General features: G+C 33.7%; 2 protein-coding genes across 5 annotated transcripts in view; one reads left to right on the forward strand and one right to left on the reverse strand.

Moving 5' to 3' along the window:
* HnRNP-K (Heterogeneous nuclear ribonucleoprotein K) overlaps positions 1-8,676 on the forward strand; it is a 30,991-nt gene extending 22,315 nt beyond the window's left edge. For all 3 annotated transcript variants that reach the window (XM_068764241.1, XM_068764244.1, XM_068764242.1), the window contains 4 exons: positions 3,740-3,868; positions 5,594-5,959; positions 6,720-6,889; positions 8,256-8,676. In XM_068764241.1, the coding sequence (XP_068620342.1) occupies positions 3,740-3,868; positions 5,594-5,959; positions 6,720-6,889; positions 8,256-8,298 (708 nt within the window). In that variant the 3' untranslated portion in view covers positions 8,299-8,676. The remainder of the gene's footprint in view (positions 1-3,739; positions 3,869-5,593; positions 5,960-6,719; positions 6,890-8,255) is intronic.
* A 3,200-nt stretch (positions 8,677-11,876) lies between these two features.
* Positions 11,877-13,207, reverse strand: LOC137921572 (lysM and putative peptidoglycan-binding domain-containing protein 3). Of its 2 annotated transcripts, none has more exons than XM_068764372.1 (3): positions 13,024-13,207; positions 12,760-12,940; positions 11,877-12,581 (listed from the first exon to the last, which is right to left on the reverse strand). In XM_068764372.1, exons 1-3 carry the CDS (start codon positions 13,032-13,034, stop codon positions 12,012-12,014), a joined length of 762 nt encoding a protein of 253 aa, XP_068620473.1. In that variant the 5' UTR covers positions 13,035-13,207; the 3' UTR covers positions 11,877-12,011. The 2 variants fall into 2 exon arrangements, with proteins under 2 accessions (XP_068620473.1, XP_068620474.1); XM_068764373.1 differs by having other exon boundaries at positions 13,099-13,177.
* Positions 13,208-14,363: the final 1,156 nt, after the last annotated feature.

The following is a 14,363-nucleotide window of genomic DNA, read 5'->3' on the forward strand; positions in this document are numbered from 1 at the left end:
TAAATCGAGTTTAGCTTTATATTTATTTCAATAAGTACACCAACAGCAATACAAAAGTTTACATTTCACCAAGTGCGCATAAAGTAGTGATTACGAAAAGTATTTAAGGCATTCTATCTCAGAAATATTTCTCTGGAGTCAACAAAAATGTCCAAGTCAAGGTTAAAATTGTTTTTAGAATTAGTTCAAATTCATGAAATCAAATCTGTTGAAGAACAATGGATAGTTTTGTAATCGAAGGGGTAGATACACGTGTTGGTGGGGTTTCATCCGTCGGAAGCGAAACGCCGGGTTCGAGTTACTGAGCACGTGACGAGAGGGGACTTTTTTGGACCTTCCACTTCCTCTCTCGTGTTAAGTAAAAAACGCCTTGGTTTTCTAGTGGCAAAATTGATTGACTCGATTAAATTGTATGACTGATTTCGTCACACACGGGACGTGCATATCTATGTATAAGTCTAATGCCTTTCATTTATTTATAATTATTTTACTTATTATTGTAGACAAAAAGGACACTAATAATAAATAAACAAACATTTTATGAAACAAGAGGAATTTAGATACAACTGAGGAGTTTTCACTCCTTAGCTGTTGAATTGAATTATGTATGTGAGGGTTCGAGATTTAATGTGTGAGTGCAAATGGACCTGGTAAGCATACATCTCAAACTGTAGTTAAAACGATTAAAATATTGGTGTTTTTCGTGAATGTTTCGTGAGTAATATTTTTTATTGTCCGCTAAAGTACTAATTTTTCTGTTAGTTGCTTGGCGTATGTCGCCCGGGCGTAATTACGGAAGGGGCCAGGGCAAGCCGTCGCAGTGACACCGGCAATTACGTAGGCACGCGAACCCGCTTCCGTTTCCGATCGAAGCGCACCCGCAGCGATATGGCTTCCTATCATGACACGTCCACCGCCATGTAGATTCATATACTGACCGCTCCATATAATTTTGTTACAAAGACAAAAAAACGTTTTCAACTGATCTAACAGTCGCAACTGCCGTTGGATTCGATTTCTTTAGTTATGAGGGAGTCAAAAGTAGATAATGATAATCGCTTTTCCAATATAAACATATATTCTATTTTTAATAAACATATACTATTTTTAATTACATTTAATGAAATATATAGTATACAAATTTCTCATATAGTACTAATGCCCAACTTTATTGGTGTTACATTGATGAAGTCGAATTGAATGGAGACTCAAATTTCTTTTCGCTTTTGTCGCTCCCACAGTCGACATTCGGTTCGTGAAAAACCGCTACGTTCAAGTGTCGGTCTTCGCGGCGTAGGCGAGCCGGAGCCTTACAAGTGTGGGGGTGGGGGTTATCACAGGTGTTCTACGACACTTTCGCCCCTTCACTTTACTTCGTCTCGGACCTCCGTCGGGCACGGAGGTGCTTTTGGTTCTTTCGTGTTTAATAATACATCGCGTGATCGCTCCGTGCCTTTTCATATTAAAAATGATAATCGCTTCTCGTGTGACAGTGTGTAGTGTATTCTACGAAATTATTTTAGAAAAGTGAGTATATTATAATATTCAGTATTTATTTCATTTCAACATGTTTGCACTGTTATTTATTTAAAATATTTTCGTAGTGTAGTAATATTAATGAAAAACGAACAGTGTACAAAGGACACGACTGGATAATATTTTAAATATTTTTACTCGTAATACTTAAACTTTTATAAGGCGCGCTGCGTTACGGCAGTTCAGTTGTTTGTGCGTGCGGTGTGCCGGCGGCTGTGGCCACGTGCGTCGGTCGATGGATCGACGCTTGCGCTCTCTTTGTCAAACCTCTTATTCCCTTCAAATTATTTATTACCGTTACATAATTTTATAATCTGTTATAGTCACTTTCAATAAACCTTTTAAAAGGGTTATTAAGTTCGTTTTCTTTTTAAAATAGTCAGTTTTCATACGCAGCCCGTTGACCTCTATGGCCTAATTTTGTTTAAAGTCTTTGATACAGATAATACATTGAGCGCTAATTTTGAATAGACCTCTAAACGTTTATGTTTCTTGACATATTAGTAAAATATTTAATAACTTCCGTTAATAACAATATTTAATTATAATTATTATTAATTTTATAATGTTCGTACAGTAAATATAAATTTCGGAATTTATTTATAACGGCGTTTCGATGTATCGCACGTGGAATATTCAGTTTCATGTATATATTTTTAAATTTATGTTGAGCATTATAAAGTGAAATTATTTATTAGTCATATAGAGTAGGGGATACCCAAGCGATGTGCGTGACTTCGTCGCATTTACGACCAGCTATTCCTATACCTATGCAGTCTCAAGTTCGTTTAGTTTGTTCGATTGCCATTCTTTGTTTGTTCTGTCGTAAAGTAATTTTGACGTCGTTGTAACATTAACCTTTTACTTATAAATACAACTTGCTAATGATCGATGAAGTCATTTTCTTTTGGATGTTTTAAATGATAAACATTTATTTCGCATCACAATGGAACTGAAGACTAAAACAGACAAACTTAATTGAGTTTCTGAGACAATAAACCATTATAATGAATAACATTAATTTCACAACGGTAATGTTTGATTAAGCCATTTTCTTTTTGGTATTTTATATTAAGTTTAGATACATTTATTTCGCAACACAGGAAGACTAAAACAGACAAACTAAACAGAGATAAAATAAACACTGATAATTAATTAAAATATTTTATTTATAATTGTGTCGCAATAGTGGAGTTCATTCGTCTGGACCTAGACAATAAAAAATTTCAAATATTTTTTCCTTAAACCGTTTGTTTTGTTAAAAAATGTTGTGTAACAACTGCCTCTATATTTCTTTATCACGGTGAGACTCTCATGTGTGATCCGATAAATATTTATTACCCTTTTAATGTTACTGCGGTCGTGATTAAAACTTCTGTTAAATGAATGAATTAACTGTTACAACATCCGTTGCACCGCCGCATTTGTTGTATTGGAAATATTGAGTTGTATGTCCAAATGTGCCTTTGCACGCCTTATAAATTGGAAAACAATGTTGCATGTAATATACTATTAAAAAGAAGGTAGGTAAGTCTTAAATTAATGCCCACCTGCAGACTCGTTTTTTAACTATATTTATTTATTTATCCACTTATGCAATTATTATATTATTATATACTATTAACAATTTGGGCGATACAGAGTTAAGTTAACTGTTGGTCAAATATCATATAAAATAAATCATAATGCCAATGACAAAAATTAAGTTTTAAAATAACTCTTTATAACTGTAACGATAATGGTATCTAAACCATTCATAATTATATCTGCTGATAGCGCCCGCTACAAAGCAGAGGCCTCCCCCAAATGCACTAACCACAACCAGCGACCTGCCGCGACCTTGACATGCGGAGGGCTCACCAGCACCACGTCTACACAGTTGTGGTCTTCACTCAAGATACTTTCTGTCTCAACAGCTGTCGGTTGCACCAGCGATGTGTATATTAGGAGGATAAAAAAGTAATGTAGTTTCTGTCGACATATTTTACAGAAATACCGACTGATTTTTTCCGCTCCTGCTTTGAAAATTTGTATACTAGATGGCAAAAATGTTGTTAATAACGAAGGAAAATATACTGTTTATTAGAAATAGAAACTTGTTAAAAATGTAGTCGTGAATTTAACTTAAGAAAGCGACATTACTTTCTGGTCTCTCTAATAAATCTATTATAATACGTATATATGTGTCTGTTGCTATTTGCAGAAAACTGGCGCCCGGTTGAAGATTTTCTCAAGCACGGCTCCGCAGAGCACCGAACGCGTGGTCCAGCTGGTGGGCAACAAGGACTCCGTGGCGGCCGGCGTGCGGGAAGTCCTCGAACTTATTCGCCAGGTGCTCAACAATTTTTTATAATAGTTTTCTACCAAATTGCAACAGTGCATATAAATCTATCGTGCATATCTAGTTCCTACCGTCTTGTCTATGATGAACAATGAGAATAGAAGGATTTAGCCCACTGGTATTCACAAATAATCAACACTTACAACGTTAAAACCATTTTTAATTTGAATGTACATAATAATGTATTTAATTGGCTTGTAATTGAAACAATGTGGCAAAATGAAATTATGTAAAATCAATTATAACAAGAAATTTAATTTAATTTTTGTACATACTTTTTATAGTACTCTTTGTTTCCTGTACCTCAAAAAAATAGTTTTCACGTCATTTATCTGTGGGTAAACGTTTAGTATATATCTTATGGGTTAAATACAAATAAATCGCGTGGGCTTGACCACGTAGATTATTTACGAATGACGTGAAAAAAGATATGGTATAAGTCAAAATAACTAACTCGGAAAAATAAACAATGAACATAATGAAACTCGCTAGTGTTATTGCAAAATTAGAAGCATTGCAACAAATCTAATAACAATCAAATGCCACTTCGGTCAAAAATCATTATCAGTTTTACTAATTCACGGATATGGACGATGATTAATGACACGTTTGTGTCACGCGCGTCTGACGTGCACTCTGACGTTTTGCCCGGTGACAAAATATATAATGTTTCAATAACATAGATATATGGTATGTTGAAAAGTTACAATAAAAATCGGCCACTAGATAAACGAGAGAGAGCGAGCTGAACTAAATTTTGTAATTTTGTAAAATGTGTTGTAATTTAAACCTTAATAGCCTAGAGTTCTAATTTTAATACCAATCTTTTAAACCGAATGTTCACATTTCTATTAGTTTTTTTTATAGGTTGTCTGTACGAATTTTACTGATGTATAATATTCTTTCCAACGAAATTTAAAAATATATATTATATTATATTAATATACTATTTTTCCCTTCATCTAGACCCTCAAGCAAACACAGTAATATTTAAAAAAATCACTTTCGTAAATCAGGCTATTGAGGGTTAAATTGGTTATTACAAAGATAAAGTGCAATGTGGAACAGTGGCTTCAAAGCGGCCGAGCAATTGTGACGTGAAGAAGTAATTGTCATAGTTGTGAGCGTTAGAAGAATTAACCGCTAGTGTATGCCTAAGCAAAATAAAGGTTTACCATTGGACATGTATTGAAAAAGTAAACGTTTTAAACGTTATACAGAGGACGCCAACCCTCGGTCACACTAGGTAGAAAGCTGCGCTGAAGTTCTTTCTGCTTACTACTTCTTAAGTGATAGTAGAGGCCACACATTAGCAACCGAGTCAAGACAAGTCAAGCTGAGACTTACTCGAAGGGGCCCTAGAAACCTTGGGCCGCCGTAGCGATCTAAACGCTCGGCGCGATCTATTATCTATCTTGTAAAATAGCGCAGAAATGTAGCGGCCCGGATCAAGGTCTCCTCGTGAGCCCCCGAGCTTTGCTACTACAAAGAGGTCTTAGGCTGTGTGGCGCCCTCTGCGCGCTGTCGCTTCGAACCCGCGGAATTTGTAATTGCCATTTGGGCAGCAGTAAGATTCCAATCCAGTAGTAAAGTTTAATACTGATCGAAGAGGAGGCGAAATCAATAAAACTAGTGCTATTTATGTGTCAGGAATGAAACTTTTTTTTCTGCCCATATTTTGTTATAAAACAACTATAAAAAATCAGTACTTTTCAGGTGCCTATTAAGGGCGCCATACAGAACTACGACCCCCACAACTACGACGACTACTACGCGGACGAGTACGGCGGCTTCGGCGGCGGGCCGGGTGCGGGCGGACGGAGCGGGCGCGGCGGCCCCCCGCGCGCGCCCCACCGCCCCCCGCCGTCCGCGGCGCGCGCGCCCCGCCCGCCGGCGCCCCGCTCCGCGCCGCCCGGCCCCCGAGGTGCGTTCAACGATTACGCCGGCCCCCCGCGCGGATACAACGGTCCCCCGCGCGCCAACTTCAGCGGCTCCGGCAATTTTGGCGGCAACTTTGGTGGCGGATTCGCGAGGAACGCCGGCGGACAGGAGTCGAGCACGCAAGTTACCATACCCAAAGATGTGAGTGTTATCTTAAGCTGGTCAGCCGGTGGCGTGCGCGCGTGTGCGCAGTACTACGGTCTGCGGTAACGTCCTCCACTCGTAGTCGGTCGTCGCTCCCATACGCCCACTTAATTAGTTCAAAACATAGTCCATATGTATACATATATGTATGTAAGTATGTGTATTTGTACGTACACGTTGACTACCCGCTACTTGTCCGTCTAACATACTACGGTTGTCTGCAAGATGTTGCCTTGAGTGATAAGACCACCATTTTATTTTTTCTTAGTTTTTATGCATCTATGTACTTCTTTTTTGATATCGACAATAAAGTTTTACATAAGTAAATAAGTCGATTAAACCATAATTCTGTAGCATTGTACTACCCTAACCACTTAGCGTCTTTTGCCGGCTCTGTTATTATCCCATATGTCGAACCATTAACAAATGCCATCTCTCAATATTCACGCACCAATCTAAAATTAGCAGAGACAAAAGTTAGAGAGGTGAGTTGCAAAATCCCCATTTAATAGTTAACACAATAAAATTAAAGCATTATCTTTATATATTGAGGATACGAGGAAATCTTTACGCAAAATTAACTATATAATATAGCTTACCTAGTACTCTCGAGCACCGCTCTCCCTTCGTGACCGCATGCACAACTTTCAGGAGCGAGGGTGGTGTTCATCAGTCTTAGGTAAGTGGAGTCTAGCTAAACAGTCACCCCTTGCTCCCCTATGGTTGCCCTCATTACGGTTGTGTGTGTTGTCCACAGCTGGCCGGCGCGATTATCGGGAAGGCCGGGTCCCGTATCCGAAAGATCCGCGCGGAGAGCGGCGCCGGCATTGAGATCGCCGAACCGCTGCCTGGCTCAAACGACCGCATCATCACCATCACCGGCACCCCACAGCGTATACAGATGGCGCAGTACCTCCTCCAGCAGAGGTGAGACCAGTTCCTCATCCTCACATATAACCCTCACTCTCCTACGGCAAGATCTCGTGGCCATCTCACGCGTCTTAAAATAATGTACTTTTAATGAACCTCGCAACGCCCTCAGATATAATCACCCACATGTGTATATCTAATACACCAACTAACTATAATCTATTTGTAACCTAAACTTAGCTCCTACTTTAACAACACTATTATTGTGTACATACATAATTACCTACCCCTGTCTAAGTCTTTCAAATAAATAAATAAAATTCAGGCCTTCTCTTGTAATCGTTTAATATTGTGATGTTCATATATTGTTGCATCGAGATTGTTACCTCTCCACTAAATTCGGTCTCATGATTTACATTTTATACTAATTACTTTATGATTACCCAATTTTTGTATTAGTTTATTAGTATATGAGGAAGTCTTTTTAAGTATGACTGCATGAACAACTGCTATCAAACTCTGTATTGTTGCATTTGTAAACATCGAGTGTAAAACATGCGATATATTTTAAATATATGTATTGGTTACACATACTAACACTAACATATAGCATTTTGTGTTTATCTTTTAAATATCAAATCTTGTCAATATTCTTGTTGGACGCTAATGTCCTTCATATGGTTAATTTTATTATAATTTAACTATTGTTAACACCTTATCATGGAGACTACAACCAAACAAATTAAATAACCGTTACTAACAAGTTATTTTGACAATAGAATGTTTCAAGAGTTTCCCGACTTGGCACCAAACTGCCCTAAAATTAATAGAATTAATTGATGAAATACGAATTTGAGATGGATCAGGCGCTCAGGTAAAAATGTAGACAATTTATGTTAGTTTATATTTTTGCGTAGTTCACAATAAGTATTTGTGTATAGATGTAAAAGTATACTATAACTATGGTAGTATATAACTAGAATGGAGTGGACATTATTATTTAAGATTTTTGTCAACCACTGATAATCAGACCCTGGCAGCTTGTATGATGTCCTCTGTTTGCGTATTCTTTGAGATTTTCATGTTAATAAAACTAATATAATTATTTGTTTGTGGTTATGTGTATATTAACAGTTTGTGTGTAATAACTCGTGTTTTAGGTGTGTGTTTTAGTGACTAACGGGCTCCAGTCGACACTCGCGCGTTGTATGGAAGACTAGTGATTTTGTTGTTTGAATTAATTAACAAGGAATCACTAATCTGCCTACAAAGCTGCGACGCTCACTTCGGACGAAGATGACTCCGTTCTCGTTCTTCTTCACATTATGATTGTTCACAATTTTTCAATTTCTATCATTCTGTTCATTTTTTTCGCTATTTAACATTAGTTCACGTCTAATACTGGTTTTTATTATTATTTTAGTGTTCACGAGAGCAACCCCAATCTCGGCCGTGGGAACTTCTGATTTCCGACGCAATGAGAAACTTCATACATATTTTTAAAGCTTTATTTGGTCACCTCATTTACACTTGTAAAATAATACTTGTATTCCATTATGTAATGCTTTTAAATGCGGTCGTTAGTTCTCTTTTCATTGCAAAGGCAGCATTGAGGCTCACATGTGTGTACAATTTGTTATGTAAAACGAAACTAATGATTATTAGAAATAAGAAGCAATAATATAAAAAACGTATTTGTTAATTTCACTATGAAAGAGTTTGTGAAAAAAAAGCATTTATCTTGTTTATTGTAGAAGTTACTACAAAATTGTGTCAATGATTTCTGTTACATCGATATATTGTAAGTGATAGAAAATAGTAACAAATAAACATTTTATTTTGTGGATTTTTGTTTTGTTTTTAAAGTTTTTATTTCAACAACAACACATCATACTATGACTGACAATTATTCAGTACTGTCTCATGGTTTTATGGCATTGGGCATATTCATAACTCATAGCTCCCTAGCCATGTCATTACAGTCTCTGTATAAAGCTGTCCTAGCTCTATTACATAAGGAAAAAAGAAATGATTGAATATGTTGACATGCTTTCCAGCGAACTCTTCATATGCGCTGGATCGTACAGACCTGCTATACATGGCCAGTGAATCTGCTAGGTAGTAGCAGTGGCACTCCAGATTCTAATCCAGCCTTTTGGAGTTGCTATAAACATTATCTGAATTAAATATAAGTAATAAAAGCCAATGAACTTTCGAATTATATAAATATTTAAAAGATTATTTATAAAAACGTAACACGAGTACATGACATTATCGCCAAAAATTCAAAAAACATACATAAGTTGCGTTCCTATTGTACCTTGTACAGTAGAGAGAGCAACTATTAACTAACTACAATATTCATGAAGGAATAATAAATCGATTGTTTCTTCACATGGAAAGCAGAAGTGTTTCTTCATCATGATTTCAATATTAAATTATTTTTGTATACTTGATAATTGACTATTAATTTATTCTCTATTATATTCACGAATCTGTGTATTTTAATGAGAGCTTTCATCATGAGACGAAGTGAAGCTACTAAAAAATTATAATTCAACGAACATATAAATATATGTCGAACGAAACTCATCAATATAATTTCAAATATGGACCGTTTATTTTAAAAGTGGTGTAAGTCCATTTTTGAGAAAAATGAGCTATCACGTAATTCATGCTTAATTTAATGTATTTTTTTTAACTATAACCACGTGTTTAATTTCTCAAAAAAATCCCATGTTTTGTACAACTTAAAATCGGTCGTTAAATAAAATGGCATAATTATCGATTATGAAATTGGTGTAAGTCCAATTGACAAGTAGGTGGCATAGCAAAAGGATGCGGATCAGTGATTTGTTATTTTTCATTTATTTTATATTACGTGTGACATTACAGGTCAAGAGTTGCTAATTAAGGTTAATCTATTTTTTTGTTAAAATGGCTAACTTCATATTAATATCAAATAGTAATATAGGTAAGAATTAAGTTAAAGAAGAACGGGAGAATTTCATTTATAAAAAATCTCCAAAATGCAATTAAAAAACAGATAAAAAAATACTAATGGGGAACAGGTCAATTGGTTGCAAATATGTTGGTTAAGGTTACTCAAAAGTGCACCTTATACCATTTTTTATAAAACAATGATGACGGATTTAGAATTTAAAATTATCAATTTATTACCTTTACGTCCTGGAAGACCGTTAAAATTTGAAAAAATCGCCATGGAGCCTTTGTACCAAAATACCAGACCTGAAGCAGCTGCTACCCTATATACCTCCGGTGCATTATGCATATCTTGAAACACTACCACATGCAGGGCATAGGTAAATTCTTGTAATCAGTATCTATTAGTATCTTGCAATTATTACAATGTACCAATTACATCTGTTACGTCTAAAATAAAATTTTATGTGTTGTGCGTATTAGTAAACAAAATTATATTAAAATGAAGTATATTTTAAGCAATAGTTGATTTTTCAAATTTGAAATTAAACGATTTTTACAATTGTCTAACTTTGAAAGTGGTGTAAGTGCAAGTGTATTTACAGCACACAAATATGTATTATCGTAGTCTAATTAGCCAAAAACAAATCTATATAAACAAATTAAATGTTGATAAAACAATAGAAACAATGCCAGACCTCATATAATTTGCCTGTATTTTTAAATCAACAAATATAGAAACCTTTAATTTTCTCGAAACATACGAAAATGGACTTACACCACTTTAAAAATAAACGGTCCGTATATAAAACTGATCTTTAGGAATTAAAAATTGATTTTGTTAACAGTGGACTGATTTAACGATTATATACGACACATACTCCATCTCTCCTGAAGATAATATTAAAATAATAAAGTAAAACAATTATTTCATCGGTAAAAATAAGTATATAAAACTGACACGCCCATGATTTAGTGAAGGATACTGAATTAAAAATATATATTTTTAATTTTCTGTAAAAAATATATATTTATAGTCAGCAAAGTTTAAATATTATAAAATTAATAATCATATAAATGAGACTTAAAATTAGATGGTAGAGAAATTTAATTATAATCGAAATACAAAATAGCTCTATCTTTCGGATACTAAAATAGTAGCAATGACAAAATATAAGTTTTTAACGTTTATATTAGCGATTCGTTTATTAACGCAACAACTGTTGCGCCTGATTAAGTATACAATTTATTTTCATTTTATATCTATAAGTTGCATTAAAATTATTTAAAAAATAATTAAAAATTGCTGGCACGGGAACGCGGCGCCACAGCTTCCGAATATCACAATAATGTCCATTTGGCATAAAATTTCGACCTGCATTATCCAAGTGTCATGTAGTGCAACTATATTTTAGAAGCGAGAACATTAAAGGACCTTGGACTTAAGATGATAGTGTTATGGATTATACTTTTCATTTTATGGTGACAATAATATAAGGGATTTAGGTTCATTTTGTTCAAACAGCAATCCAACTTTTCTAATAGATTTAGGCGTTACTTTGCGAAAGTCCATTCTAAGTAAGAAAAGGACTAATATATAGCCGCTATTTAGCGGAAGTAGCTATATATTAGTCCTTTTCTTCCTTAATACAACTTTTATATATATTAGACACATGCTTAAAATTGCTTTGAAATGTTGTAAAGAACATGCATAATAAATTATAATAATAAAGTACATGCATAATCATGTGAATTTTTTATTATTTTAATTTATAACAATAAATAATTAAATCATCACATTAACCATTTTTATCACCAAACATTTCATCCAAAGTCCACAGCTGGATAGATTTTCAATAGGCCAGTTGAAAGTGGCTTGCATCAAGCTTCTTATCTATTATTTACCATAGCCCACTTAAAATCTGTTGGCACAAATAATTAAAGCCACTGATGACTTATGGTACAGGTTAACAAATATTTTTTTTAAATACTGAAACTGTCTTTAACTTCTTAATTAATGTGCTTGAATATTTTTAAAAATAGAATTATAACCATTATTGTTATACCACAGGGATGTATTAAATAAAACTTACTTGACTTAAATACAGTTTATAATAAAGAATCACATTGTTGTTTGTCTTAAAATATATATAATACATTAGATGTTAATTTTAAAAATGTTTAGTAAAATATATCAACAATTTAAAGCTTTTTGTTCAGATCACCACTTCACTTATCATGTAGGGTGTAAAGGTGAAAGATCTGAATGTTCATGTTTATCTAGATAAAACAAGATGTACACTAGTGGAATAACAACACCAAGGACAAGCATGCAGCAAACCAAATGAAACCATTTTAACCCAAAGTCAGCACCATGTGATGTCAACTCCTTTACCACCACAGCCTCCACAGACATTTTTGGCTTATTTGGTAACAATTGTGTGTCTTCTGAGATAGCCTCATTTTGTTCAGAATCTGTATAAGGAATTACAGATGGAGTCAAAGTACTGTTTAACACAACTGTGTTACAATCTATAGCACAATCATTTTCCTTATTGTTTGTGTTACCAATACCATCTTTTAATACTTCATTAGTGAGACCATTTATTTTAGTACTTTGTAGTAAATTAGGTATGCTCCGACTTGGTATGCACTGCTTTGATGTAGATGGAGAGGGCTGTGACTCTTCCGGAGAGGGTATAAGTTCAGTAAGCACTGAATAAGGTGTCACAGGAACCTTTATTGTTCGTCTTGCAAATATTTCATTGTCTTTGTGAATATGATTTATTCTCTTCAATTCTGAAATCTAACAAAAAATAATTTTTAAAAGTAGACGATACATAAAAGTTAAATGGTTTTACTTGTACAGAGATAAAGAACTTTATCATTAGCCAAGGAAAACAATCGGATTTAGAAACAAGAAAATGGAGTTGATAATTATAAAATAATTTTCGATTGCATATATGACAATAATATAAACTTACGGAACAATAAAATCGTAAAGCAATGGCCTGCAGTGTATCTCCTTCTTGTACTTGCGCTTCGATGAAGTGGTCCTGTGGTTTCACTCGATGTAGTTGGATTTCATTGCTATGAGTCTCGTTCGATCTGTTCATATTTACGTTGTGCCCCACCAATTCATTTCCATTGAGCATTTGACGTGTCCTATATAAAAATTGTTAAGAATTAATAACATTAAGGGACATCAGAATACGTTGCTCTACGTTGTATATTAACACTACGCTTACCTTTGTTTCATTTTAAAGAAACTACATTAAAACTACTGTTATCTAACATGACCTTATATGTAATAGTTAGTCTACCTTGTTATTCCCAAATAATTATTTTGATAAATATGAGATAAAGTGTTACGAACAGCTGTTAATTACATTTGTAAAAAATGTTTTTGACAAAGAAAATTTTGACGCATTGCCACATTGATATACTCAACAACTACAGATTATAGTTAATATAAATGTTTATGTATAAAAGTTGTGTAATGTTGTAAAGAGTAAAACAATTAAATTAAATTTCTATCTAAAACATCAAACGTCGACTAAAGGAACAATATTTACATAAAATTCTAATCTCTAATAGTAAGTAAATTTTCTTTTGGTATTTTAAATTATATTTTATTTATTTCCCGTCATTAATATGCGTATTATTTTTCACAGTGCAGAATACTATATCTAATAATCTTATTAATTTTAATCTGTATTGTTTTATTAGTTAAGGGTAAATTATCATAAATTTTATAAAAATATTTTTGTATGTTATATAAATTGCTTAGAAGCTTCATAAGTAATATAAAGTATAATCAAAAATATAAGTTCAATGTCAAAAACGATATTGTAAGCACGATAATTGAGGCCTTTTTCATATTATTTCAGGCATAGGCGTGGAAACAATCCTAATTATGATAACAGAAAAAAATATATGTACATGTAGTGTACAATTCCGGGTGTGTATAAGTCCAGAGAAAAAACAAAAATTTCGTGGCACCAACAGAAATAAATATGATTTTGTTAAGTATGTAATTTGTAACCAAATAAATTCATTATATATAGTATAATATTAGGAATCCATAGAGTCAAAATCTTTATGAGTTGCGTTGATAAACACAATTTAAGATTTTATTTCATACCCCATAGAGGAAAATCTAAATCATGATTTCATTTTAAAAATAAACAAAGGAATTATTGTATGGAAAAATTATATTTCAGTGACATACAAAATTATGACTAAAATAAGAGGCATCGTATGTAATAAGTATGACGATGTCAATTTCATAGTCGAAGAAGAGATTGAAGATGTTGAATTTTTAGACTTGAATTATGATATTTAAAAAAACTACACAAATTCTGTGATTTAATTATTTCTGTGGTCTTTTTCTTTATAATGAAAAAATATCTCTGATATAAAAGTACCAAAAGGAATTTAATACTGCAATCAGTATTGCCATATGCAAACTTAATATTAATGGTATCAAATCATTGCAGAGTTGTTGTGGAATCATTGTAGCTAATTGAATAAACAATGCATGTTAAATATTTAAATTATCAATTGCTAGACGGGATACATGTTGTAG

This window comes from Battus philenor, unplaced genomic scaffold (assembly GCF_028537555.1).
Source record: "Battus philenor isolate CCGP_79_NKW_IND1 unplaced genomic scaffold, ilBatPhil1.0.hap1 SCAF_19, whole genome shotgun sequence".
Taxonomy (NCBI): domain Eukaryota; kingdom Metazoa; phylum Arthropoda; class Insecta; order Lepidoptera; family Papilionidae; genus Battus; species Battus philenor.

Excerpts from the sequence above, each read along its gene's own strand:
- LOC137921572 (XM_068764372.1), bottom strand. Across the intron at positions 12,582-12,759 it reads CTTTACGATTTTATTGTTCC|ATTTCAGAATTGAAGAGAAT; the intron begins GTAAGTTTATAT and ends ATTTTTTGTTAG.